This window comes from Mirounga leonina, unplaced genomic scaffold (assembly GCF_011800145.1).
Source record: "Mirounga leonina isolate KUSES-001 unplaced genomic scaffold, KU_Mleo_1.0 Mir_153, whole genome shotgun sequence".
NCBI lineage: Eukaryota > Metazoa > Chordata > Mammalia > Carnivora > Phocidae > Mirounga > Mirounga leonina.
The window spans coordinates 43,074,810-43,099,701 of NW_023270387.1; the positions used below are offsets into that span (position 1 = coordinate 43,074,810).

At 40.2% G+C, this 24,892-nt stretch overlaps 1 protein-coding gene across 1 annotated transcript in view; it reads left to right on the top strand.

Moving 5' to 3' along the window:
• Positions 1-24,892, top strand: part of RAB38 (RAB38, member RAS oncogene family) — a 74,895-nt gene that overhangs the window by 26,469 nt on the left and 23,534 nt on the right. Inside the window, exon 2 of the mRNA XM_035009417.1 lies at positions 5,667-5,947. Within this exon, the coding sequence (XP_034865308.1) occupies positions 5,667-5,947 (281 nt within the window). The remainder of the gene's footprint in view (positions 1-5,666; positions 5,948-24,892) is intronic.

The following is a 24,892-nucleotide window of genomic DNA, read 5'->3' on the forward strand; positions in this document are numbered from 1 at the left end:
GATTCACTTCTCCACACGTCCTACCTTCTAGAAAGTGGTCGCTTTTCTGATGAGAGAGTTGTTGCTCTTCTTTTCTTCGATCTCCTGTTGAGTTTGTAGGTGTTCAGAATGGTTTGATCCCTATCCAGCTGAATTCCTGAGAGGAGACGAAATCCAGGTCTCCTACTCCTCCGCCATCTTGCTCCGACCCCCCAGAAATAGAGTTTTAAGACTTCACCTAGGGAGTGCTTAAAAACAGATTCCTGGGCCCCACACAAAACTAGAAGAGTAAGAATCTCTGAAGAGTAGGGCCCAGGAATGGGTATTCTCTAAATACCTAAGAGGATTTTTCTTTACAGCTTTATTGAGATATAATTGGCATATTAACATTGTGTAGATTTAAGCTGTACAACATGATGGTTTAATATACTTATATATTTCAACATGATTACCACAGTAGGATGAACACCTCCATCACCTCACATAATTAGCATTTTTCTGGTATGTGGTGAGAATACTTAAGAGCTACTCTCTTAGAAGCTGGCAAGTATATAATCACCATACTGTGCATTAGATCTCCAGAACTTATTTATCTTATAACTGGAAGTTTATACCCTTTGGCCAACATCTCCCTGTATCTTCTACTCCCAGTCCTGGCAACTGCCTTTCTACTCTCTGTTTTACAAGTTTGGCTTTTTTCTTTTTTTTTTTTTAGAGAGAGAACAGATGAGTGGTGGGGGGTAGGTGAGGAGGGGCAGAAGGAGAGGGAGAAAGAGAATCCCAAGCAGCCTCCATGCCCATCCTGGAGCCCAATGTGGGGCTCGATCTCATGACCTGAACTGAAATCAAGAGTCAGATGCTTAAACGACTGAGCCACCCAGGTGCCCCTACAAGTTTGGCTTTTTTGGATTCCACATATAAATGAGATCATACAGTATTTTTTTCTCTGACTTAATTCACCTAGTATAATGCTGTCATTGCTTTTGTCCAAGTTGTTGCAAAAGGCAGGATTTCCTTCTTTTCCATGGCTGATAATATTCCACTCTATGTATACACTACATTTGCTTTATTCATTCCTTCACTGATGGACACTTAAGAGGTTTCCATGTCTCACTTCTTATGAACAATGCTGCAGTGAACATGGGGGTGCAGACAGCTCTTGAAGATGGTAATTTCATTTCCTGCTGATGGATGCCCATCTAGTGATCTCTTATGTTGCCAGAATTTCTGAAGACCTGTGTTTATATTTATTTTAAAGGATAGCAGGAGTGACGAGACCTGAGATCTTGAGAGCCTCAGTTAGGAAGCTGTCAGGGCTCCCGGTGAGGGCCTGAATGGGAGCAGTAGCAGTGCTGATGGGGGGGGATCAGGACCTGCTTCAGAAACAGAAGCATTGGTAGAATGTTGGAGACCCTTTAGGCAGAGGGGTGAGGAAAGAGTCAGAAGATGATTTGAAGCTACCACTCTGGGGGGCAGTGTTACTAGTGATGCTAAGAACTGGAGGGAACACCGGGGCATAGCAGGTGAAGAGCAGGATGCCTGCATCCGAGGAGGATGATTAGAGGGCTTCCCAGAGGCAGTAATGAATTTAGTTTCAGGTATCCAAACCACTATTTTACCAATGAGGAGAACTGAGGTTCAGAATGCTACCTCACTGAGCTCACAGAGCTATTAGCTTAGTGGTGGAGTGGTAAAAGAATGTGCCCAGGTTAATAGAACACCAACTCGCTTCCTCCTGTTGTTTCTATGCCTATGTAGAGGATTTCCGGCTTGGTTATGCCCACTGAGAACATCTCTAGAGTACTAATTACCAAGTGAAAATATCATTAAATACACATTATGACTGTATTGCCTGTGTATATTTTTAGCTGAGTCTGTGACACCAAGTGGACCATTTAAGGCTGTTGGGAGAGAAACCAAGCATTGATTTACTAGGAATATTTTAACTCTAGAAGCAGGAAAGCAGGAAGGGACCTTAGAAGTCAGCCAGAACAAATTCATTTTACAGGTGAGGAAACTGAGTCTCAAAAAGAGAAATGCATTTGTCTAAGGCTGCACTGGTAACCAGTGATTAAGACAAAGACCCATGTCTTCTGGCCGTTCAATTTATTGCCTTCTGCAGCAAGATTTTCCAAATGATTACTGCAGCCATTGTATTAACTTTTGTGATTCGGTTCATTGCTTTATCATTTAACTTTCCTGGAAGCTGGACACTGAATCATGAATCACATTGACATGGCCATGGATGTGTGTGTAGAGTCTAAGAGAAATGGAAGCCTACATATGGTGAATTGGATCATTTTCGGTGCAGGCATCCAGTATGACACGTCTTAGTTTAGAAGTTCCTCAAGGGCAAAAAACTATGTATTTGCAGCACAAAACACAGAGCCTGGACCATATTAGCTATTCAGTAAATGTGTGTTGAATGAGTGATCTAAGCCCACTGGGAATTTTTGAACTATGTTTTTTTGTTTGTTTGTTTGAAGTAAATTACCTATGATGAATTCATCAGGTCTCTACATTGCCCATATGTAGGCACTCATGAAAAGTCACATGGTTCTCATTCTTTTAATAAGAAACAGCAGAGAGAGCTATCAGCTGACAAAGAAGGATAAAATGTGAGCACTGGAAATGCCCTTGTCTGAATGTGACCTCTTGCCGGAACACCGGATATACAAACTTTTCAAGTCTGCGGGCCCAGTGACCTTAATATACAAAGATCACTTTTTTTCTCCTTGTTCCTGATCTAGCACACTTACCCTCACAAACTCAAACACACACAGACACATACACACAAACACACAGATTGTCCTTTTTGAATTCCTACAAAGGTGTTAAGCCTATACATAGCTTTTTTGCATAGTCTTAAAAACGACCCTTTGCCATATATTTGAACTGTAAAAATCTTTCTTCTTGAGGACCTCCTTAATCTACTATGAAAACCTCTGGACAAGCAGATTATTGAATAACCCATGACTTTGCCTTTCATCTGATTAGTTCCTGCAAGGGATCATAAGACAACTGCACAAAGCCCAAAGGCCTTTCAGAGTCCTGAATGATCACAGAGGGCTTTTTTTCCCCCTATCTTCCTGAAATGTCATGGCCATCCTGAGCAGTATCAAAGGGGATCACTGTATTAGGAACCAAGAAAGGAAAGGAAATAAAAGAAATTTAAAACTCATTTGGGAGAAATGAAAGTTCAACTGTGGGTTGTGTGTCATATGAAGAGTATTATGCCACTTTCTTTCATCGGCTAGATGATTGTGGGGGGACAAAGAAAAGCTTCTGTGGTAAAACCCGCGTAAGAAATGTTTTAGGGTCATCATGTGCTGGCCCTTACAGAATGCTCTTCTCTCCACTGATACAAGTATGAACACACAGACTCACCCACTAGGACCACTAGGGCGCCAGACTTGACCTGCGTCCATTTTCACTAAGTGCTCATGGATCATGTCCTCACAATCTGCAATGCTCATGCCCATGTGACTATAACAACCTGCAAAGAGGTTTTTTTTTTAAGATTTACTTATTTATTTGACAGAGAGAGAGACAGTGAGAATAAGCAGGGGGAGCTGCAGAGGGAGAGGGAGAAGCAGGCTCCCTGCCAAGCAGGGAGTCTAATGTGGGGCTCGATTCCAGGATCCCGGGATTACAACCTGAGCCAAAGGCAGACGCTTAACTGATTGAGCCACTCAGGTGCCCACAAAATGTGAATTAAAACTCACCATCACAACACCTTGTGCTCAAAGTTAGTGTGAAGTGTTCCTTTTTTTTTTTTTTAAAGATTTTATTTTTTATTTATTTATTTGAGACAGAGAGAATGAGAGAGAGAGCATATGAGAGGGGGGAGGGTCAGAGGGAGAAGCAGACTCCCTGCCGAGCAGGGAGGCTGATGCGGGACTCGATCCCGGGACTCCAGGATCATGACCTGAGCCGAAGGTAGTCGCTCAACCAACTGAGCCACCCAGGCGCCCAGTGTGAAGTGTTCTTAGAGATGTTGACCTGGACCTGGTATTTTCTTAGATACCCACCAGTTTCGTGATTTTATTCTTTTTGCAACAAGTTGGCTTATTAAATACACACTTCACTTTGCTTTAATTTATATAACTTTATAAGATTCTTACCATAAATAAATGACCAAATCAGAATAAAAGGCCTTTGTGTGGTCCTACACTTCTGGAGTTTTGGATTCAAAAAATACAAACCCAGTCTTCATTAGCTCCTGTCTTCAGCTACTACTAATGGCTAGAGTTATAAGCAAAAGGATTCATTTCATTTTATTAATCAGCAGAAATCCCAGTAATTTTTTGCCATAAATTCTGCTCTGGAACTCTGATTTCACTACCTACATCATATTGTCTTTCATAATTTTTAACATGCTGGAGAAAGGCAGGGAAATCTCAATGGCCAGTTAGTTCTACGGTCCCATGCTGGGTGCTTTCCATATGTTCATTCATTTCATCCACATGACAGCCCTGTGAGGTACACATTATTGCTGCCATTTTGCAGATGAGGAAGGCTAACCTTAGAGTGTTTAACAAACTGGCCAACATTCACTTAAAAAATTAAGAATCAGAGCAAAAGTGATTCTAGCTGATTGGTCTAAATAAGACCAATGCCTGCCTGCTTCTCTCTCTCTCTCTTTCTCTGTCCAAGGGCTTTTCTTATGCAACAGATTGTAGAGTACTTAAGGCCATCTAGTTTACTGTTGTATTCCAAGCATGTAGTCCGGACACTGGCATCGATATAAATATCTGTTATCTGTTTAGTTGCGTTGAGTGGGACACTCTTGGTACATAAGCCTGGAGGAGAGATAGTCTAAGACTAATGATTTAGTAGTTGAGAATATTCAATGTTGGCAAATGACTATGGGCTCTGGATTCAAAAAGATTTGAATCTCAATTCAGATTTGAATTCCAACTTCCAAAGCGCACCATCTGTATAATTTGAACAAGTTACTTAGCCTCTTGAGGTCCCAACATTCTCACTGTAAAATGGGGATAGTAATTGTACCTTCATGATTGTGTAAACTGCATTTCTGATGGTTAGTAAATATAAATAAATGCTAGCTACTACTACCCTTAAGTGGATTGACTGTGGGTGCCTTTTAACATACTACATAATTTAGTTATATTTATTATGTTTATAATTTATAATTTATCACCCATTAAAATGTAAACTCCATAATGGCAGAGATTTTCATGTTTTAATCATTGTATCCCAAGTGCTTAGAGCAGTTTTGTCCAGTAGAACATTCAGGGATAATGGAAATGTTCTATACTAGAGTCGTCTAATCCTATAGCCACTGGCCACACGTGGTTACTAAACACTTGAAATGTAGGTAGCTAGTGTGACTGAGGAACTGAATTGTAAACTCTATTTAATTTTAATTAATTAAACCTAAGTAGCTGTGTGTGACTAGTGGCATGCTGTACTAGCACACTTCTAGAACCTTACATGGTATGCAGAAGTTTTAGTAAATAAATACTTGTTAAATGAATGAATCCCTTCTGGACTCAAAGATCAAAAACAAAGCTGCATGATTGTATATTCAGCTCACTCTAAAGATGAGCACTGGAGAACTTTCCTGAGTGATCTGCTCACACTGGAGGCCTCATGAGGTTCCAATATGTGATTTCATTTACAATTGTAATAAGGTTTTGATTTCTATTTCTTTTTGGTGATAGGTCAAGAAAGATTTGGAAACATGACAAGGGTCTATTACCGAGAAGCTATGGGTGCATTTATTGTCTTCGATGTCACCAGGCCAGCTACATTTGAAGCAGTGACAAAGTGGAAAAGTGATTTGGACTCAAAGTTAAGTCTCCCTAATGGCAAACCAGTTTCCGTGGTTTTGTTGGCCAACAAATGTGACCAGGGGAAGGATGTGCTCATGAACAATGGCCTCAAGATGGACCAGTTCTGCAAGGAGCACGGTTTCGTAGGATGGTTTGAAACATCAGCAAAGGTAATGTGAACTTAAAGGAGAAATGTATTAGGCAAGAGTCAGAAAGAAAATAATCATATGATCATTGTCATCATCATGATGATATTAATATGTGTTTGTCTAGTGATTTATAGTTCCCAAATTGCTTGAAGCTCTTACTCATCTCAAGGGGATGAGTGGGCAGGGCAGAAATTACTATCCACAATTTAAGATGATTTTGGCTAAGAGAGCAAAAAGCGACTTGTACGTGGTCTCAGTGATAATGGTTAATAACTGTTTGTTTATTGAGTGCTTATTATGTGTCGGGCATATTTTATATGCATTTTCTCATTTAGTCCTCACACAACCCTATTAGGTAAGTATGATTTTAGAGTAAATGAAAGAAATGGGCCTTGCATTCAATGTCACTGCCTTATTCATGTATTAATTAATTTTTACTCCATCAATATTTAATATGTTCTTCTGTATGTCAGGAATTGTGCTTTGCCCTAGAAGTGAAAAGATGGCAAGAATGTGGAACTATCACATTGGGAATACTGGAATAGTGGAGTGAGAGAGTAGACAGCAAGTGTAATTGCGAAGAATATCGTGTTGTTTGGCACTTCTCACTTTTCTGGGGGGCAGAGGAGTAGCAGGATGTGAGGAAGAATCAGAGCTAGAAGATGAAGAACCCGATGTGGCATGATAAGGATATTATCTTCTGCCCCATGCTGCTATCTCATTTGTCAGAGATATCTCATTTGCTCTACTCCCTTTTGTTTTTGCTTATATTTTTGTATCTCAGTATTAGAGAGAGAGAAAAAAGCTTTTATAGTAAATTTTGAAAGTTAAAAAAAGCATATATTAAAAAAATAAATGTTTCACTGTATTTTTCTGCTATTTCCTGTGTGCATATATTTTACATTAATACATATGAAATAATTTATGTTTTATATTTATAAATGAATTGTATATTGAAATAGATATATATTTATATAATATGTATTTATTTTACATATAAATATATAAATATATTTTACATTACTAGGATTGCATTCTGTATAGTTTTATATCATAATTTTCCCATTTTTATTTATTTGTGGAAAACATATTAAAGACTTATGGAGCACAGGCACTGTGCTAGTTGCTTGGGATTCAGCTATGAATAAGATAGGCATTGTCTCTGTACTTATGGAAATCACACTAAGGCCTTATTGCAAACATTCATGCAATCATTTGAGAATGGTTTGAAAATATAACGTGAATGGATGTCATTCAAATAGACTGAGGAGGAATCTCTGACCTGTTTTATGCTGGAGAGCAGAATGGACTAATTTTCCTCAGGGACTAGGGAAAGATAGACAGGAGGCAGATCAACCTGGAGACCGAGTAACACGGTAGTCGTTGCATTCCTATGGGAAAATGGCAAGGCTTTGAACGAGGGAAAATGCTATAGGGATAGGAAAGAAAAACCTGATTTGAGACTCTCACTGAAGGGTTTTTTTTTTTTTTAAGGTAATTATTTATTTATTTTGAGAGAGAGCGAGAGGGAGCAAGCACAAGCAGAGGGAGAGGTAGAAGCAGGCTCCTCGCTGAGTGGAGAGCCCAACATGCGGCTCGATCCCAGGACCCTGGGATTAGGACCTGAGCCAAAGGCAGACACTCAACCAACTGAGCCACCCAGGTGCCCCTCGCTGAAGTTTAAACACCGGCGGGGATTAGGCAACTGCGTGGGGTTGAGGGATGATGGAGATGGAGAAGAGGGTGGTGGTGCCAACTTTCTCGGTCATAGTTGGGATGCTTTTTTGTTCTGGCCACATGCCCTGGATGGTCTCAGTGTCTCCCTCCTCTCTCTGGTATCTCTGAGCTGGCCTGTATCTGGAAGTTGCTACTTCCAGAAGTTCCTGGGTTTCTTGCCTTCCTTCTTGGAACCACGGCACACTAGTATGCTTTTCTCCTTCTCTCTTCCAAAACCCTTTGTTTCCCCTATTTCTTAGGATTTTTCCTTTGATTCAGGACACAGTATCCATCATTTGCTGTTGTCTTTCTACTTTTCTTGTCAATGAACCCTTTTGGTTTGTTTGTTTGAGGGATGATTCCTGTAAAGAGAGAAATGCAGAGCAAAACTCACAGGTCTTATGAGGTTACAGAATTTTGAGAAATATGACTTTGTTTTTTGAATGCGGGGCTTGAACTCATGACCCCGAGATCAAGACCTGGGCAGAGATTAAGAGTCAGATGCTCAACCGACTGAGCCACTCAGGCACCCCAGAAATATGACATTTTTTATAGCTTGATTTTTGGACGTTAGTCTGGCTTTTTTCATTTTAAATGGCAAAATTCATGTGACTTCACCTATTCTCCTTATTCCTTAGCTCCACACTCAATTTTATTCTATGGCTTCTGCATATTCCTTCAAATTCCTTTCTTTCAAAAGAATTGCTCTTCTGCCTGGAAACTCCACGTACAGGGGTAGGAGAGTAGGATTTTAGAGAAATCCTTTTCTCAATAGGTTACTTTCCATCTAAAGGGCAAACTGGAATGAATGACTCATCTATTTGGTGAGGGAGTCTTCCATCACTCACTCATTCATTCATTGAACAAATGTTATTGAACAGCTGTTATGTACCAGGCTCTGGGAAATATAGCAATGTATAAAACACACAGAATCCTGACCTCCTGGATAATAATAAACAATAAAGTATAAGTAAAATATATAGGGTGTTAGATAGAGGAAAAGTGTTAGGAAAAAAAAAAAAAAAGAAAGAAAGAAAGAAGGAAAGAAAAAGGAGAAGAAAAGAAAGGAAAAGACCTATGAATTTGTAGGGAGGACTAAACTTGCTTGTGGACCAAAGAACCTCTTGGCCATTTTCTTTCACCTCACTCTGACATTTCTTCCTCGACTGCTGCAGTCAAACTCTGCTTAAGAGCATGAGGTTCATTAACTTAAGGCCTGACTGACCTACTGTACTTAGATAAGGGATTTTTAATCCTCCAAATCCCTGCCAGTGTAAACTTTGAAGAGAAGCTTTGTACAGAGAGAGGGTGGAGGGATTTCACAAGCCTGAAGTACGCTGAAATGCTAAAGAGGGTACAAGGCCTCATTGTACTGCGTTCAACATCTTCCCTCTAAATGTACTGCTACTGAAATTGTCCTAATGAACGTGTCTTCCCGGTGCCAGGTTAGTATTCAAAGTTAACACCTAGAATCTCAGGAACAATACTGCAGCGTTGAGGCTGGAGTGTCAAACTGCTTCAAAAGTCTTTTTAAAAGATCTCTGATAAAACTGATAAAACTCTGCTTCCTTTCTGAGGATAGTATCACAGCATTTGAAAATAAAGGCCCAGATCAGACTATCTACATGAAGACAAGGTGACAGCATTTGGAGACTACGATCCACTCCTTCTTTGATTACAACATTTGGGATCAGGGAACATTTCTCATAGAGATCTTTCTCTTAGAAAGTGAATCTACTAATAATTAAAGTCCTTTTGTGTGATGTTGTAATCATTCATTCTGGTGATAAACATCTGATTTCATTTTTTTTTACGTCTCTAAAACTTTGAATGCGTCAAAGGCCATGACCTTTGGCTTTGACCCCATAGCCATGTCTTGCAGCAACTGTGGCTTGGCCATTTCTGAAGCTGAAACTTGCAGGGTGGTGGAAGAGTTTGTCATTGGGACTAGTCTCCATCTTGCTGCTGAACCTGCTGCTGAACCTACTGCTGAGGGAAATTTGCCCTCTTGCTCTTCAGTCTTCAGGAATAACTTTCCGTGAGAGTTTTCATGTCTCATTGCTGTTGCTGGAACATTCATGGTAGCCTCTGGCTATGAATTAAGAGCGAAAAAGTAAATTGTATGCTAGCTAGCATCTCTGATTTTTTACATCATCTCTTCAAATATTGAAACCAAAGGAATAAAAGGAAAAACTGTCTCTCAGTTGAATTTTCTTTAGTTTGCAGCCTTTGTGTTCTTTCCCTTTCTCAGCTGCATTTACTTGAATTCCACCTGTGGATTCACTAGGGCCAGATAATATATATTTGTGATCATATGTCCCATGTTCTAAGGACATTTGTGGTTTATCCTGCTGTCCTAGCATAATTATTGTAACACCCCCATTCCTGGGTTGTAATTTAGATTTACACAATCATCCTATAGATCAGGAGCTCCAGTACATCTCACTGTCCGCATTATACCTGAGTTCTAATAATGTCTATTTTATGTATTCCTGTGCCCAAGCCCAGTCTTGACAATACATTTTGGTAGATTTGTCTCTTTAGGATGAGAGCCTTGGTCTGTTCTTGTTGGACCATCCCCAATGTTGGGAGTCCTATCTTCTGGGGCCTTCTCAGTGGCCGATGGGGCCCTGCTACCTGCTGACCCATTTACCTGGTATATTGGTGGTACCCATGGCCTGAATCTCCACCAGTTGCTCCTTTAAGGTTCACTTTTATGGCCACACCAACCCACCTTCTAGGGTTGTTGAGAGCATTAAGTGACATAGGTATATGTTATGCCTGATTTCACATATACACCATACCTACCCCTCAAGCATAACATCCCTATCCCCTGTTTCTGCAGCCCATCTACTGGTCTGGATGTCACCATCCATACTTAGCTCTGATGCACACAGCAGCTACACTCGGTAGAAGGGTCTGTTTCTATATCTCAGCCCTTTCCAGGCTGTTCCATCCTGCTTTTAGGGTGCAGTGGCTCATGTGTGACTGTGTTTAGAAACAGGACACCAGGAAAATGCCTGGGAAATAGTGGAACAGTAATATCTATCCAATGATGGTGACAGGAACCAAGGTCACAGACCTGCAGTGCCCCTGGCTCATGGTCCCCTCTGCCTCGTGTCCTAGTCCTAGCAGATTTCTATCCTATGTATAGTGACTTTTTAGGCCCCTCCTCTTGCTCAGAATGTTCTCAAATCAATGGGTATCCCAGGAAGAAACTTTCTTACATTAAACTCCACTCAATTTTAACGTCTTCCCTGCAGTTAAAAAGAAAAATGTTGATGTGTGTCCTTCTGGGGGAAGGAGTATATTCAGCAGTGCTCTCCATAAGAAGTTATTCATTTTTTACAGGGAGGAGGTGGTGGTCCTCAGTGTAGTGATATTTTTCATGTGTTTTGGATTTCTAGTAATTATTACATATGTTTGCTATCTTTGGGGAACTTCTAGCCATAGCAGGCTTACCTCCCCAGGAAGAACCCATAAAACTTTCTTTTGCTCTCTTTGCAGCCAGAGCACAGGAATATGACCTAGATTCCATCAGTCATACTGATTGAGCAACTAGACGAAGAAGGTACAATACAAAATCCATTTTTTGGTGGGGGTGGGGGTGGGGGGGTAGGTGGAGGCAGAACAGGCCTCTATCCTTGGGAGACAGCAGAGTTTGCAGGGTCCTGTGCTTGACCCAGAAAGAGAATCACTATTGGCCCCGGGGACAGTTGAATTCAAGTTGAGCTCCTTGAAGATTTGCAGATTTTTAGGACCCAGTGCTCAATGGTGGCTAGCAGCTGTATCCTCATCAGGCCTGTTTTATGTGGGGTTTGAGTTTTTGGAAGCTTAGGTTTGAGCCTATTTCTTTAGACTGCCGAATAATCCTGCAAACTACACAGTATCTCTTGAATAAACTATTTCATATTTAGCCAGCTTCAGATTCTGTGTCTTGCAACCAAGAACCTGGATTAATATACATGGTCAAAGACATTTGAGAAAACCAACCTGAACGACATTTTCCCTTGCTGCGGGACTTTTCGGGACTTTGATATTCAAATGTGCATTCTGAGTCTCTAGTAAGAACCATGGCTGGATTTCTTGCTGTTTGCTATATGGTACCTTCATGCAAAGATTTTTATGCATATGAACTCATTCAATCCTTAGCATGAGCCTATGGAGTAGGCTTTATTATTATTTACCATTTGAAAGAAATAAAAAGTTGGGACATAGGTGACTTCTCTAAAGCTGTATAACTACTATCTTATTTTTTTTATTCTAACATGCTCTTTTTGTTATTTCATATGTTAACATTTCAAAATCAAAATATGCCCTAGAGCCACTGTGCATTTCTAAAATGATGGCGTGCCATACAAATAATGGCTTTTTCTGGTATCTTCTCTAAGAGGGGACTACACCCTGCAGAAGTTCCTAAATATGTTTGATCATGTACAATACTTAACAAAATAGTGGGACATGCTTAGGAAATGCTGGTCTAGAATTCTCATTTAAAGGGAAAGTTTTCTGTGTTTCGTTGTTTACTGAGTTCTTTATTGTTACTATTATTATTATTATTATTATTACTCTGCAGCCTGAAATATGCAGCAGTTAAGACATGGCTAGTTTTTCTGGAAGCTGCTTGAAGAGTAGTATCACATATCATTTATTTTATAGGCTTCTAGAAAATAGGCACTTAGAAACATAATATCCTTATACAAATTGGAAATGCATAGATAATTCACCTGGGTATGGGTAGAGACTCATTCTAATTCATTTTTTAGTGGGTTAAGTATAGAACACCATTTAAAAAAAAACCTTTTATTTTTAAATTGGGTAGTAGGCCATCTCTGATTATTCCCATTTTTCAAATGTCAAACCATGAAAAAATTCTTGACAGTCACTGGTGCATTCACTGATTCAACACAATTTGTATTGAGTGACTGTCCAGGTCTGTGCTGTGAATGATGTATATTAAGGCCTTTCTGAGTTCAGAGCATGCTATGAGGTGCTAGTTCTTATTCTTAAAATGTTAGCATTTCCTATAGGAAATAGATATTCCAGGTTATAGGCATCCGTCGCCAAAGAATTTAAATGAGGCTGTAGGATGTGCCTTCACTGACTTACTTGGTCCCAGCACATTTAACCTTGGATGTTTAGCTGATTTGATGAGAGCTGTCTATACTTAGGGACATAAAAGGAAGGGCCTAATTTGAAATCTAAAATTAGAGCAAAGTTAGAAGACATCATTTAAAGGAAATGATGGTGGGGTGCCTGGATGCCTCAGTAGGTTAAGGGGCCAACTCTTGGTTTCAGCTCAGGTCATGATCTCAGGGTCCTGGGATTGAGCCCCGTGTCAGGCTCTGCACTCAGCTGGTACTCTGAGATTCTCTCTCCCTCTCTCTCTGCCTCTCCCCCCGTGCGCTCTCTCTCTGTAATAATTAAATAAATCAATAAAATCTTTAAAATTATAAAATGACAATAAAGGAAATGATGGTGGTGTTTAATGGTAACAACCATTTCATATGATGAACTCCAGTCTGTAGTACAACCATTTGAATCATTGCTTCTTTTTTTTTTTTTAATTTTATTAAGTTATGTTAATCACCATACATTACATCATCAGTTTTTTTTTTTTTTTTAAGATTTTATTTATTTATTTGACAGAGAGAGACACAGTTAGAGAGGGAACACTAGCAGGGGGAGTGGGAGGAGAAGCAGGCTTCCGTGGAGCAGAGAGCCCAGTGTGGGGCTCGGTCCCAGGACCCTGAGATCATGACATGAACCGAAGGCAGCTGCTTAATGACTGAGCCACCCAGGTACCCCACATCATTAGGGGGTTTTTTTGTACTTTTTAAAAATTATGTTAATCACCGTACATTACATCATTACTTTTTGATGTAGTGTTCCATGATTCATTGTTTGCATATAATACCCAGTGCTCCATTCAGTACGTGCCCTCTTTAATACCCATCACCAGGCTAACCCATCTCCCCACCCCCCTCCCATCTAGAACCGTCAGTTTGTTTCTCAGAGTCCATAGTCTCTCATGATTCATATCCCCCTCTGATTTCGCCCCCTTCATTTTTCCCTTCCTACTATCTTCTTCTTTTTTTAACATATAATGTATTATTTGTTTCAGAGGTACAGGTCTGTGATTCAACAGTCTTACACAATTCACAGCACTCACCATAGCACATACCCTCCCGAATGTCTATCACCCAGCCACCCCATCCCTCCCACCCCCACCACTCCAGCAACCCTCAGTTTGTTTCCTGAGATTAAGAATTCCTCATATCAGTGAGATCATATGGTACATGTCTTTCTCTGATTGACTTATTTTGCTCAGCATAGTACCCTCCAGTTCCATCCATGTCATTGCAAATGGCAAGATTTCATTCCTTTTGATGGCTGCATAATATTCCATTGTAGATATAGACCACATCTTCTTTATCCATTCATCTGTCGATGGACATCTTGTCTCTTTCCATAGTTTGGCTATTGTGGATATTGTTGCTATAAACACTGGGGTGCACGTGCCCCTTTGGATCCCTACATTTGTATCTTTGGGGTGAATACCCAGTAGTGCAATTGCTGGGGTTGTATGGTAGCTCTATTTTCAACTTTTTGAGGAACCTCCATACTGTTTTCCAGAGTGGCTGCACCAGCTTGCATTCCCACCAACAGTGTACGAGGGTTCCCCTTTCTCCGCATCCTCACCAATATCTGTCGTTTCCTGACTTTTTAATTTTAGCCATTCTGACTGGTGTGAGGTGATATCTCACTGAGGTTTTGATTTGGATTTCCCTGATGCCGAGCGATGTTGAGCACTTTTTCATGTGTCTGTTGGCCATTTGGATGTCTTCTTTGGAAAAATGTCTGTTCATGTCTTCTGCCCATTTCTTGATTGGATTCTATGTTCTTTGGGTGTTGAGTTTGATAAGTTCTTTATAGATTTTGGATACTAGCCCCTTATCTGATATGTCATTTACAAATATCTTCTCCCCTTCTGTTGGTTGTCTTTTGTTTCTGTTGACTGTTTTGCTGTGCAATGCTTTGAAACTAGAACTCAATCACAAGAGGAAAGTCAGAAAGAACTCAAATACATGGAGGCTAAAGAGCATCCTACTAAAGAATGAATGGGTCCACCAGGAAATTAAAGAAGAATTAAAAAATTCATGGAAACAAAGGAAAATGAAAACACAACTGTTCAAAATCTTTGGGATGCAGCAAAGGCAGTCCTAAGAGGAAAGTATATAGCAATACAAGCCTTTCTCAAGAAACTAGAAAGGTCTCAAATATACAACCTAACCCTACACCTAAAGGAGCTGGAGAAAGAACAGCAAATAAAGCCTAAACCCAGCAGGAGAAGAGAAATCATAAAGATCAGAGCAGAAATCAATGAAATAGAAACCAAAAGAACAGTAGAACAGATCAACGAAACTAGGAGCTGGTTCTTTGAAAGAATTAACAAGATTGATAAACCCCTGGCCAGACTTACCAGAAAGAAAAGAGAAATGACCCAAATCAACAAAATCATGAATGAAAGAGGAGAGATCACAACCAACACCAAAGAAATACAAACAATTGTAAGAACATATTATGAGCAACTTTATGCCAGCAAATTAGATAATCTGGGAGAAATGGATGCATTCCTAGAGATGTATAAACCACCAAAACTGAACCAGGAAGAAATAGAAAACCTGAACAGACCTATAACCACTAAGGAAATTGAAGCAATAATCAAAAATCTCCCAACAAACAAGAGCCCAGGGCCAGATGGCTTCCCAGGGGAATTCTACCAAACAGTTTAAGAAGAATTAATACCTATTCTTCTGAAACTGTTCCAAAAAATAGAAATGGAAGGAAAACTCCCAAACTCATTTTATGAGGCCACCATAACCTTGAATCGTTGCTTCTGACAGATTCTTAATGCCCTACAATGAAAGATGGAAATTGTTTCTTAAATTGAGAGTAGTGTAAGTGCAAGAACCTCAAACTCAAGCTACTTTCCTAAGTAAGTCTAAATTAATAATAATATTTAATTTTTATCTTTAGCTAAATTGGTTCTCCAGAGGTTTTCTATGTCTGTGCTTGTAATTTCACAGATAATCTGAGATCCTACTATGACTAAAACATTGTAGGAAAGTAGATATGGATCCTCAGAGGATATCATCATAGCTTGGTGTGCCGGAGGCAAGGTGTGACATATGTCCTTCTCTCCTGCATGGTTCCCATTGTCATTACTTAAAGCTTAGATCTTTCCTGTCTTACACTTGGACAATTTTAATAGTGTATCTCCAGACTTTGCCCATGATATCTGTACTGTATGGTGCTAAAAACTCAACCTACCCACTATAATATGACCCTACTTCTGTAGGCTCTACTTCTTGATTCAAATTTAGACACCTTAGAGCAGGGATCAGTGTATAGCCTGTAGCCCAGGTATAGCCTGCCCCCTATTTTGTAAATGAAGTATTATTGGAACACAGCCATGCTCATTAATTTATGTTTCTGGAGTCAGCTTTCCGCCTGGATCTTGATCTCTAACCAAGACTTCCTTCCCATACTTCAAACTTCATATCCTTCTGGATCTCTACCTGGATATCACCCAGACAACTCTTTAAACCAATACATCTGAAACTAAATTCATTAGCTTTTCTGCCCATCAGATCATCTGATGTGGAGACCTCACATCCACCTGGACATCTAAGCCCTGGTCCCTTAGAACCAGGTTACTCACCCTTCAGAAACCCCCCATTCCTGAGCATAGAAAACCCCACAGTGAGGTCTTTTCTTGCCCCTCCAGGCCTGTCTCTGGCTACCTTGTCCCTCCGTTTGTCCCCTGGTGATACTAAACTGCATCACATCCCCTGTTCACATTTTGCTATTCCCCCTGACTGGGCCATGCTTCCTACAGTTATGTACCTGTCTCTCGATTCTTCCCTTAGGACTTGGCTCAAGCACTCTCTGTTACTGACTCTCAGGTAGTTTCCCCCATCTCTTGCCACAATTATGTTAAGGTTCTTTCTCTGGGTGCCTGGCCCCTGCACTGCACTGGGAAACCTTCCAGGTCATCCACCAGCTCAGTGGCTCACACATGCAGCATGGTCCCGTGGTTAGTGGTTATTGGATGGAACAGAACTGTTTGCTGCACTCCTTTTCAAGGACTCTTTCAGAAGATTCTTTTACTGTTATTCTTTTCCCTACCCTTTGTGGTGGTATTTCTGTCCTTAGAGAGCTGTGCAGAAGCAGAGAAATTAATTTACTGCTGTATTTCCCAGGAAGACTCCACCTTATATACTCCTTTCATCCAGAAAGCACCATAGACACTGCACAGCAGGGAGGTTGTAGTGCCCTGCAGTGTGGAAGGGGAGCAGAGAAGGAAAATGAAGATGAGGGAAATAACCCCCCTTTCATGCCTTGGGCACTAGACTGGGAACTGCAGGATTGTTTACTTGGTCATGCCACAAAGCAGCCTGCAAGAATCTCCCATTAGCCTGTGGATCTTATTATCCAGCATATTCCTCCTTCACACCCCAGGACCACAATTTAGCAGTTTTCTCCTCATTGAAATTCCTGTCATCTTGTTTACAGTCATCTCTCATTTTCTTCAGTTACTGTCGTTTGAGTCATGCACAATGGCTATCATACTGGTTTTTTCTTACTACTAGTAAAATGGAGTTCCAGAGAAGCTTTTCAATGATTTTCATTGGTGAAACCAGGCCGAGACTTCAGATCTAGTCCAGAACTCAATGCAGTGACAATGATTTTTTTTTAAAAAGCTTCATTTATTTATTTGAGAGAGAGAGTGAGAAAGCACAAGTTGGGCGGGGGGCAGAGGGAGAGAATCTCAAGCAGACTCCCCGCTGAGCATGGAGCCTTTTGTGGGGCTCGATCTTACCACCCTGAGATCATGACCTGAGCCAGAATCAGGAATTGGATGCTTAATTGACTGAACCACCCAGGCGCTCCCAGTGACAATGATTCTTGAGGAATTGTACATCAGGAACTCCTGAGGAGCTCGCTAAGATTGCACATGGCTCAGCCTTGCTCTGAGGTATCTGGAGGGGCACAAAATGTATGTTTTTTGAAAAACAGTCCTTTGGTGATTTTGATATGCACCCTAGTTAGGATGCCTTGTGTTATACTTTTGTTCATTCATTCACTCATGTATTCGTTCATTCATTCCTGAAGTAGTCCTTGAATAGCTACTATGTATTTATATAGGCACTTTGCCAAGCAGTGGGGCACTGATGCTAAAGGGCACAGATTCTTCCCATTAAGAAGTTCCCAGTCTCAGGGCTCCTGGGTGGCTCAGTTGGTTAGGCAACTGCCTTCGGCTTGGGTCATGATCCCGGGGTCCTGGGATCAAGTCCCATGTGCTTCTCCCTCTCCTTCTGCTTGCCACTCCCTGCTGCTTGTGCTCTCTCTCTCTGTCAAATAAATAAATAAAATCTTTTTTTAAAAAAAGAATTCCCAGTCTCCTGGGAGGAAACTCACATAAACAAATAATTATAATACAGTATCAATTGAAGGAAAGGCTGTTACCTCTGCCCAAGAGTGAGACAGCTTCCTTGTCACCAAGGATGAAAGAGTCCCCAAAGGAAGATCCAAGAGGGACTAGTGAGAGGAACTCCTTTTTAAGGGATGCTATGCAGAGGGGCATTGGAAGCCACCGTTAGGAGATCCTGGGTATTCTTAAAAGCAAAGACAAGCTTTTCATCTTTATTCTAAGATATCTTTTTAAAAAAAAGATTTGTTTGAGAGAGAGAGAGCAGGAGTTGGGGGAGGGGCAAAGGGAGAGGGAGAAGCAGACTCCCCACTGAGCAGGGAGCCTGCCATGGCACCCGACCCAGGACCCTGAGTTCATGACCTGAGCCGAAGGTGGATGCTCAACCAGCTAAGCCACCCAGGCGCCCCTCTAAGATATCTTAAGTAAGAACATGTCACTGCTGCAGTTAATAGCTTTATCACTCATCAGAAAATTGTCAATACAAGACCACAAAGAATCTTACTATTAAGAATAATAGTGAAACTTCATATTTATGAAACATACTCTTACTCTTCTTACCGGGCCGTGCCCTAAGTGCTTTGTTTGTTTCATTTACTTCTCACAAACCCTTATGAACAAGGTGCTGTTATTATGCCTGTTTTACAAATTAAGGAGCTGAGGCTTAGAGACATTGAATGATTTACCCATGATCATATGGGTAGCAAGTGGCAGAGTCAGAATTAGAACCCAGATCCCTCTATTCAAAGCCCTTGTTCTTGTAAATCCACTACATTATCCATTATGTTCAGATTTCTAAAAATGTATTGAAATCTCTTGAATGCTGCTGCACATTTTCTCATTCTTTTAATTCTTGAGATTCTAATTGGAATATTTTGTTTCTTTGAAATCATTTTTTCAGCATTTTGGTAAGTCTGCCATGTTTACCTAGTACGTGTTCTCTTTTGTTGATTGTCTACTTCATTTTTGACTCAATCGTAGTCATTATATAATTTAACTCATTAGAGTTTCTTTTAAAATTAGGGCTATTTTATCCTCATTTTGTAATATGGAAACTAAAGCACAACAGGATTTAAGTAACTTACGCAAAGTCACGCAACTAGTGAGTCTCAGAGCTAGGATATACACGCAGGTCTGATTGATTCTGGATATGGCTGGTATTTCCTATACCAGCATTGTACCTTGGAAAGAAAAACAACAGGCACAAGCCCTGTATCCTCTGTCAGAACCATTGTCAGAACTTTCTAGGAACGGTTGCTTCCTGTGTCAGTAGGGGTTTTGTTACTAAGACATATTTGCCTTCTTCCTCCCTGTGTTACTTCATTTTTTTTCAGTATTAATTTTGTTTGTCCCTGTTTTGTGGTCCTTTACCTTCTTTGATGTGTCTTGTTTGCCATCTTTGAAGCAAGTGACCTTCGATTTGTGGGCAGCAGCCCTGCTCTCCCAAGGCCTCCTGTTTCAACTCTGTTTGCTTCACTGACTAGTGAGGTATTGATTTCTTGGGCTAGCCTGCTGGGATTGGAGGAAAAACCAATATCCCATTACATAAAAATGAGAAGCCGCGGCAGCTTCTCAGCAGCCTGTTCATTGACCTAACATGCTAGGACACTATTCAAAGACTAGGTTAGCCTGACATGTCCAGGAATATTCTGAAGTGATTAGATTGTCCTAGGCATAAGGTAGAAAAGCCAATGTCAGAAAAACCAAGGGTTGTAAATCTATTTCCTTGAACTAAATGAGAAAGAATCATCTTTCAAGAATCATTTGCCTGTCAAAGGTTGCTCCAGGGGAAGGAAGTTCTCTATGGAGAACTTTTCTCATTCTTGGTCCCTTTGAATTTTCTAGGGTGGGCACAACCTTTGTGAACCATAAGACAAGTCCTCTGGGTTTTATGTTCCCAGGGTTCCCAAGATAAAAGAGAGGGTGTCAGCAATGGGGTGCCTAACATTACCCATACAATATGTTTCTGAAACACTGTATAAGTCCCATTTTTTAACAGTACCTCAAGAAGCTCATTATGACCACTCTCCCTGGGTGAGTTCCTTTGGAAAGAGAGTTATCACCCTGCAGTTCATCTGGTTATAAGTTTAGTTCTTATGTTTCAGATTTTGTAAAGGACAGACATGAGGAATAATGTCAAATGATCAAGGTCTAAAGAGATCTACTGTTACCACAGTAAGAGAAGCCCATACTTAACTCCCAAATTATCATGTCATTATATCTTCCCCCACCATTGAGTGGAAACACAGGAAAAGTAGATCTGGAGAGTACTTCAAAATTATCTTGTGGTCTAACTACTTATTTTATAGTTTCATTTATTCATTCTTTAAATAGTCACTGAGCAGGGGTGCCTGGGTGGCTCAGTTGGTGAAGCGTCTGCCTTCAGCTTAGGTCATGATCCCAGGGTCCTGGGATCGAGTCCCGCATTGGGCTCCCTGCTCAGCGGGGAGTCGGCTTCTCCCTCTCCCTCTGCCTCTCCCCCTGCTTGTGCTCTCTCTCCCTCTCTAATGAATAAATAAAATCTTAAAAAAAAAAGTCACTGAGCACCTCTCCTATGTGACAGGCACTGTTTTAGGCACAACAGTTATACTAGGGGACACGACAGATAAAATCCCTGCCGTCTTGGGGCTTGCATTATAATGGTGGAGACAGGTAATAAAAAGATGAATAAGTGCAATGTATAGTTTGTCAGCAGAGCTAAATGCTGAGGAGAAAATTCAAGCAGGGAAGGAGTGTAGAGCTTGTGTTGTGCATATGCATGGGATACAGGAAAGAGTTCAAAGAAAGGAGAGCACTTTTAAGCAGGTGACCAGGGAAGATTTCACTCTACTCAAAGGTGTTGTTTGTTTGTTTGTTTGTTTTTTGTCAGAGAGGTGACAGGGGTCATGCTGAGTCTTTGGAGCATTGTAACAACTTTGGGTTTTGCTTTGAGTCAGATGGGAAGACATTGGGTTTGATGAGATATGATACAATATTTGATTTAAACAATCATTCGGGTGGTTATGTTGAGCCTGGATTGTTGCGGGAAAAACTGGAAGCAGGACATTAGCTGGGACTCTTTTGTAGCATCTACGAAAGAGAAATTGTGGGAAGTAGTCAAACTTGACATGTAGTTTTGAACAGGTGGCAGATGGGATTTCCTGACAATTTGAATGGAGGTTATGCAAGAAAGAGAGGATTTGGGGAGGGCTCCACGGTTTTTGGCCTGAGCCACTAGAAGAAGAGAGCTGCCATTTTCTGTGGTAGGAATCCTGAGATGTGGAGGGGTCAGTGGGGAGATATTGAGACTTAGTTTTATATATATTAAAATCTAGAAGACATCTAAGAGCAGATGTCCAGTAGAGGGTTGTGCATGATTCTGGAGTTGAGGAGAAAAGTCCAGGAGGCAGGTCAGAGGACCAAGTACTGATCTCTGGGCACTCCCACATTCGGATGAGAAAATGAGACTGCACAGAGCAGAAGTAGGAGAGGGCATGGGTATTTTCTGGAAAAGCTAAGATTGGAACTTAGTGAACTCTTCTCAGTGTAGAACCCTAATAAGATTACATGTAAGTAGCCTGAAATTTCATCTTCTTTTCCTGTGCTATTCCCAGTGTTAAGGTGGGAAAATGATGGACAAGAGAAAAGATAGCGTAGGCTCTCTCTTGAAGGCATCAAACTTGGACTTATCTGCTACATTTCTGCCAGTGGTGGGTCTAAAAAGCAAAGTAGGAAAGTGATGAAATGGTTGTCTCCCTCAATGCTATCAACAGTGCACTTTGTTTCAAGTCACTGGGTGGTCTAACCTAGGCCACAGTGTCCAGGGTATGATTGGTTTTAGAAAGGTGGGAGATATTCAAATCCACCTCTGAGAGCAATGATGCAAACTTAGGTTTCATTTACAAACTTTGTAAATTAAGTTCATCATGTAGACTGCAAGTCAGCTTTAATTTGCCAAGAATGTTCAGAATGATGATATTTAACATTTGAATAGTACTTGCAAATTTAGGAAGTTTCTAACATTTACTTTCTTAATTGGCTTTCACGAATCCTCTGATTTTTCACTGTCTTGTGAAACTCGTTGTTAAGAACTCCTGCTTGTTGTTCATGTGAAATGGCTTTAAGAACCCTTATCATTTTGATTCCCTACCTGGATACTCTGTAATAGGTCCTTTTTTTAGTGTAGTGGCCAGGGCCGTTGATAACATACCAGACAGACTGGACAGAGCATGGTATAATGAGGCTTTAACCTACCTTGCTTATGTCACATTTTTAATTTTATATAGTATTATACTGCATTAATTTATTTTAACAGCTGTAGCAAACTGTTGACACATGCTACACTCACGGTCATCGAAAAGCCTCCTTATTTTTGCAAATGGTATGCTGTCAAATAGGATCTTAGGCTACTGATTTAAGCTGCTGATCATTTAAGCCCAAGTGTCAGATTTTATACTAATATCTATTAAATTTTCTTCTGAGGCTTTAATCTATGATTCCAGTTTCATTTTAAATCTATTATTTTTTGCTAAAAGTAATGTGTCAATTTCAGTTAAGGTTATATCCATACCTTGGAAAAGACCCTAAAAACAATGACAGATGGCTGTTGACTGCGGGTTGCTCTCAGGTTCTAGAGAGGGTAACGTCAGTTTCTAGCCACGTGGCCTTTCACAAGTTGGCAATTTACCTCTTCAAGGTCAGAAGGAGAATCTCTCCCCGGTCATCTACAGTGGAGTCTTATGTAAGGTACCTAATTAAGGAGGTGAGTATCCTATCATATTCATAGGTGCTATCTCTACTCAGTGGTCATGGACCCAGGGAGGTGTGAATCTTGGGGACAGCTTAGACTTCTGCCTGTTATACTGATTTCTAGCAGCAAGTATTCTGGATAGGTTAAGGGCAAAGACATGTAAACAACTGAGTTTGCCCACCCCACTTCCTCTTTTTTAAAGTTCAGGAAACAGTAGTTTTACCAGAGGTTTGCCCAGTAGATTTCTGCTTATTTTCCATTAGTCATAACTACCCTTAGCACAAAGAAGCCAGGGAAATCAAGTTTTTGCTACCTATGCATAATCAGGATTCTGTTAGAAAGGAAGAGGAGATATTGTGTAATGTGTAGATAGCCAGGGCATGAATGGAAATGCCAAAATGGAGAAAGTAAACCTTATCTAGTTTAGGAAAAATGGGACTTAATAATGAAAAACAAAATCACACAGAAGCTCCTACCCAGAATTAATCACTGTTAGCATCGTATTTCCTAATTGCATCATATTATATGCAATTCTAAAATTTATCATAAGCATTTTCCATGGCAAACTCTTTGTAAATGTAATCTTTAGTAGCTGAATAATATTGCATCATAAGGATGCACCATAACATCCCCTCTAATTGACCTTCCTCTTCTTATTCTGCATTCAGGCAGTTTTCAGTTTTCACTGTTATAAATAATGTCATTATGAATATCTTTATACACAGATTATTTTATGTATTTAAGATTTTTTAATTGGGTTTTATTCTTAATAGATTACTAGATCAAAGGGAATAGATGCTTGTGTGGTTCTGATTACATACTTTCATATAGATTTTCAAAAATGATGAGCTAATTTATACTTGCCAAGTGTTTATATCTCTATGAGAATACTCTAAAATCCAAATTTCATCACATCACTTCTGTCTCCTACTGATGGATCTAATTTGCTCATTCTGCCTTTTATGACGGCATCCTAACTTCTGATAAAAATGAGGTTAGCTCCCAACAGGGGTTTGAGCTCTGTGTCACTATCTACTCATCTTACTTTGGAGCCAGTCCATAACCACCTTGTTCACAGGACATGACAAGGGGCATTTATTAAACATAGCAGTTGACAGGCAGGCTCCTGATTGCTCAATCTGAAATCTTTATTATTAGAAGAGAAGGAAGTGAGTTGGTTATGTTAGGTCTGCCTTCTCTGTGTCATCTGTTAACCTTGCATCACGTTATTTAAGCATTAGGCTTTCCGTTCGTGATCAATATTTTGCTCTGAATAAACCCCTATACTGTCTTCTTCTGCTCTTATCTTTTTCTCCAGGCATGTCCTTAGACTTGGTTTGTGCATCCTAACCCTATTTGGATGAGTTTAGACTCCCCTCGAATCTGTTCTGAGTTTACTTCCCTTCCCTTACTTGTTGTACATGTTATTTTTAAACCTAATCTTAGCTGAGGTGTTCCTGTAGTCAAACTGGTTTCTTTTTGATCTCCTTCCTCTTTCTTCTTCACTGGGGTACTCATGACTGTGGAGTTAGAATTTCTGTTTCTGAGCTGCTCATCCTTATTTTTCTCCAGACTCAATCTTATGGATTGAGAAATCTGTGAGAAAAACCTACATAAGTTTCCATTCATTCTCCATAATTTTATTTGCCAGTTCATGAAATATTTATAGATGTGCTGTTTCCTTCCTGTTGTTTGGGCCTAGAGAATAAAATAAAGATATCAGGACCTACACTATTCATGGTTCAAGATTAATCACTCCTCTGTTCCACACCTTTGAATGTGAACACTAACATGGTATGTCCACCTTATAAATAGCTTATAAAGTAACCAGAATTATAAAAAAGATGAATAAAATTATCTGTAATCAAACCATCAACTGATTTCACTGTTAATGTTTTAATCTGTTGCTATTAATCAGAAATAGGGGTCTATTAAAAAGAACTCCATTCTATCCCTATTTACTCTTAGGCTGTCAATACACAGAATTGGCTTATTAGCTGTAGACCTAAAGCTGCATATACACAAT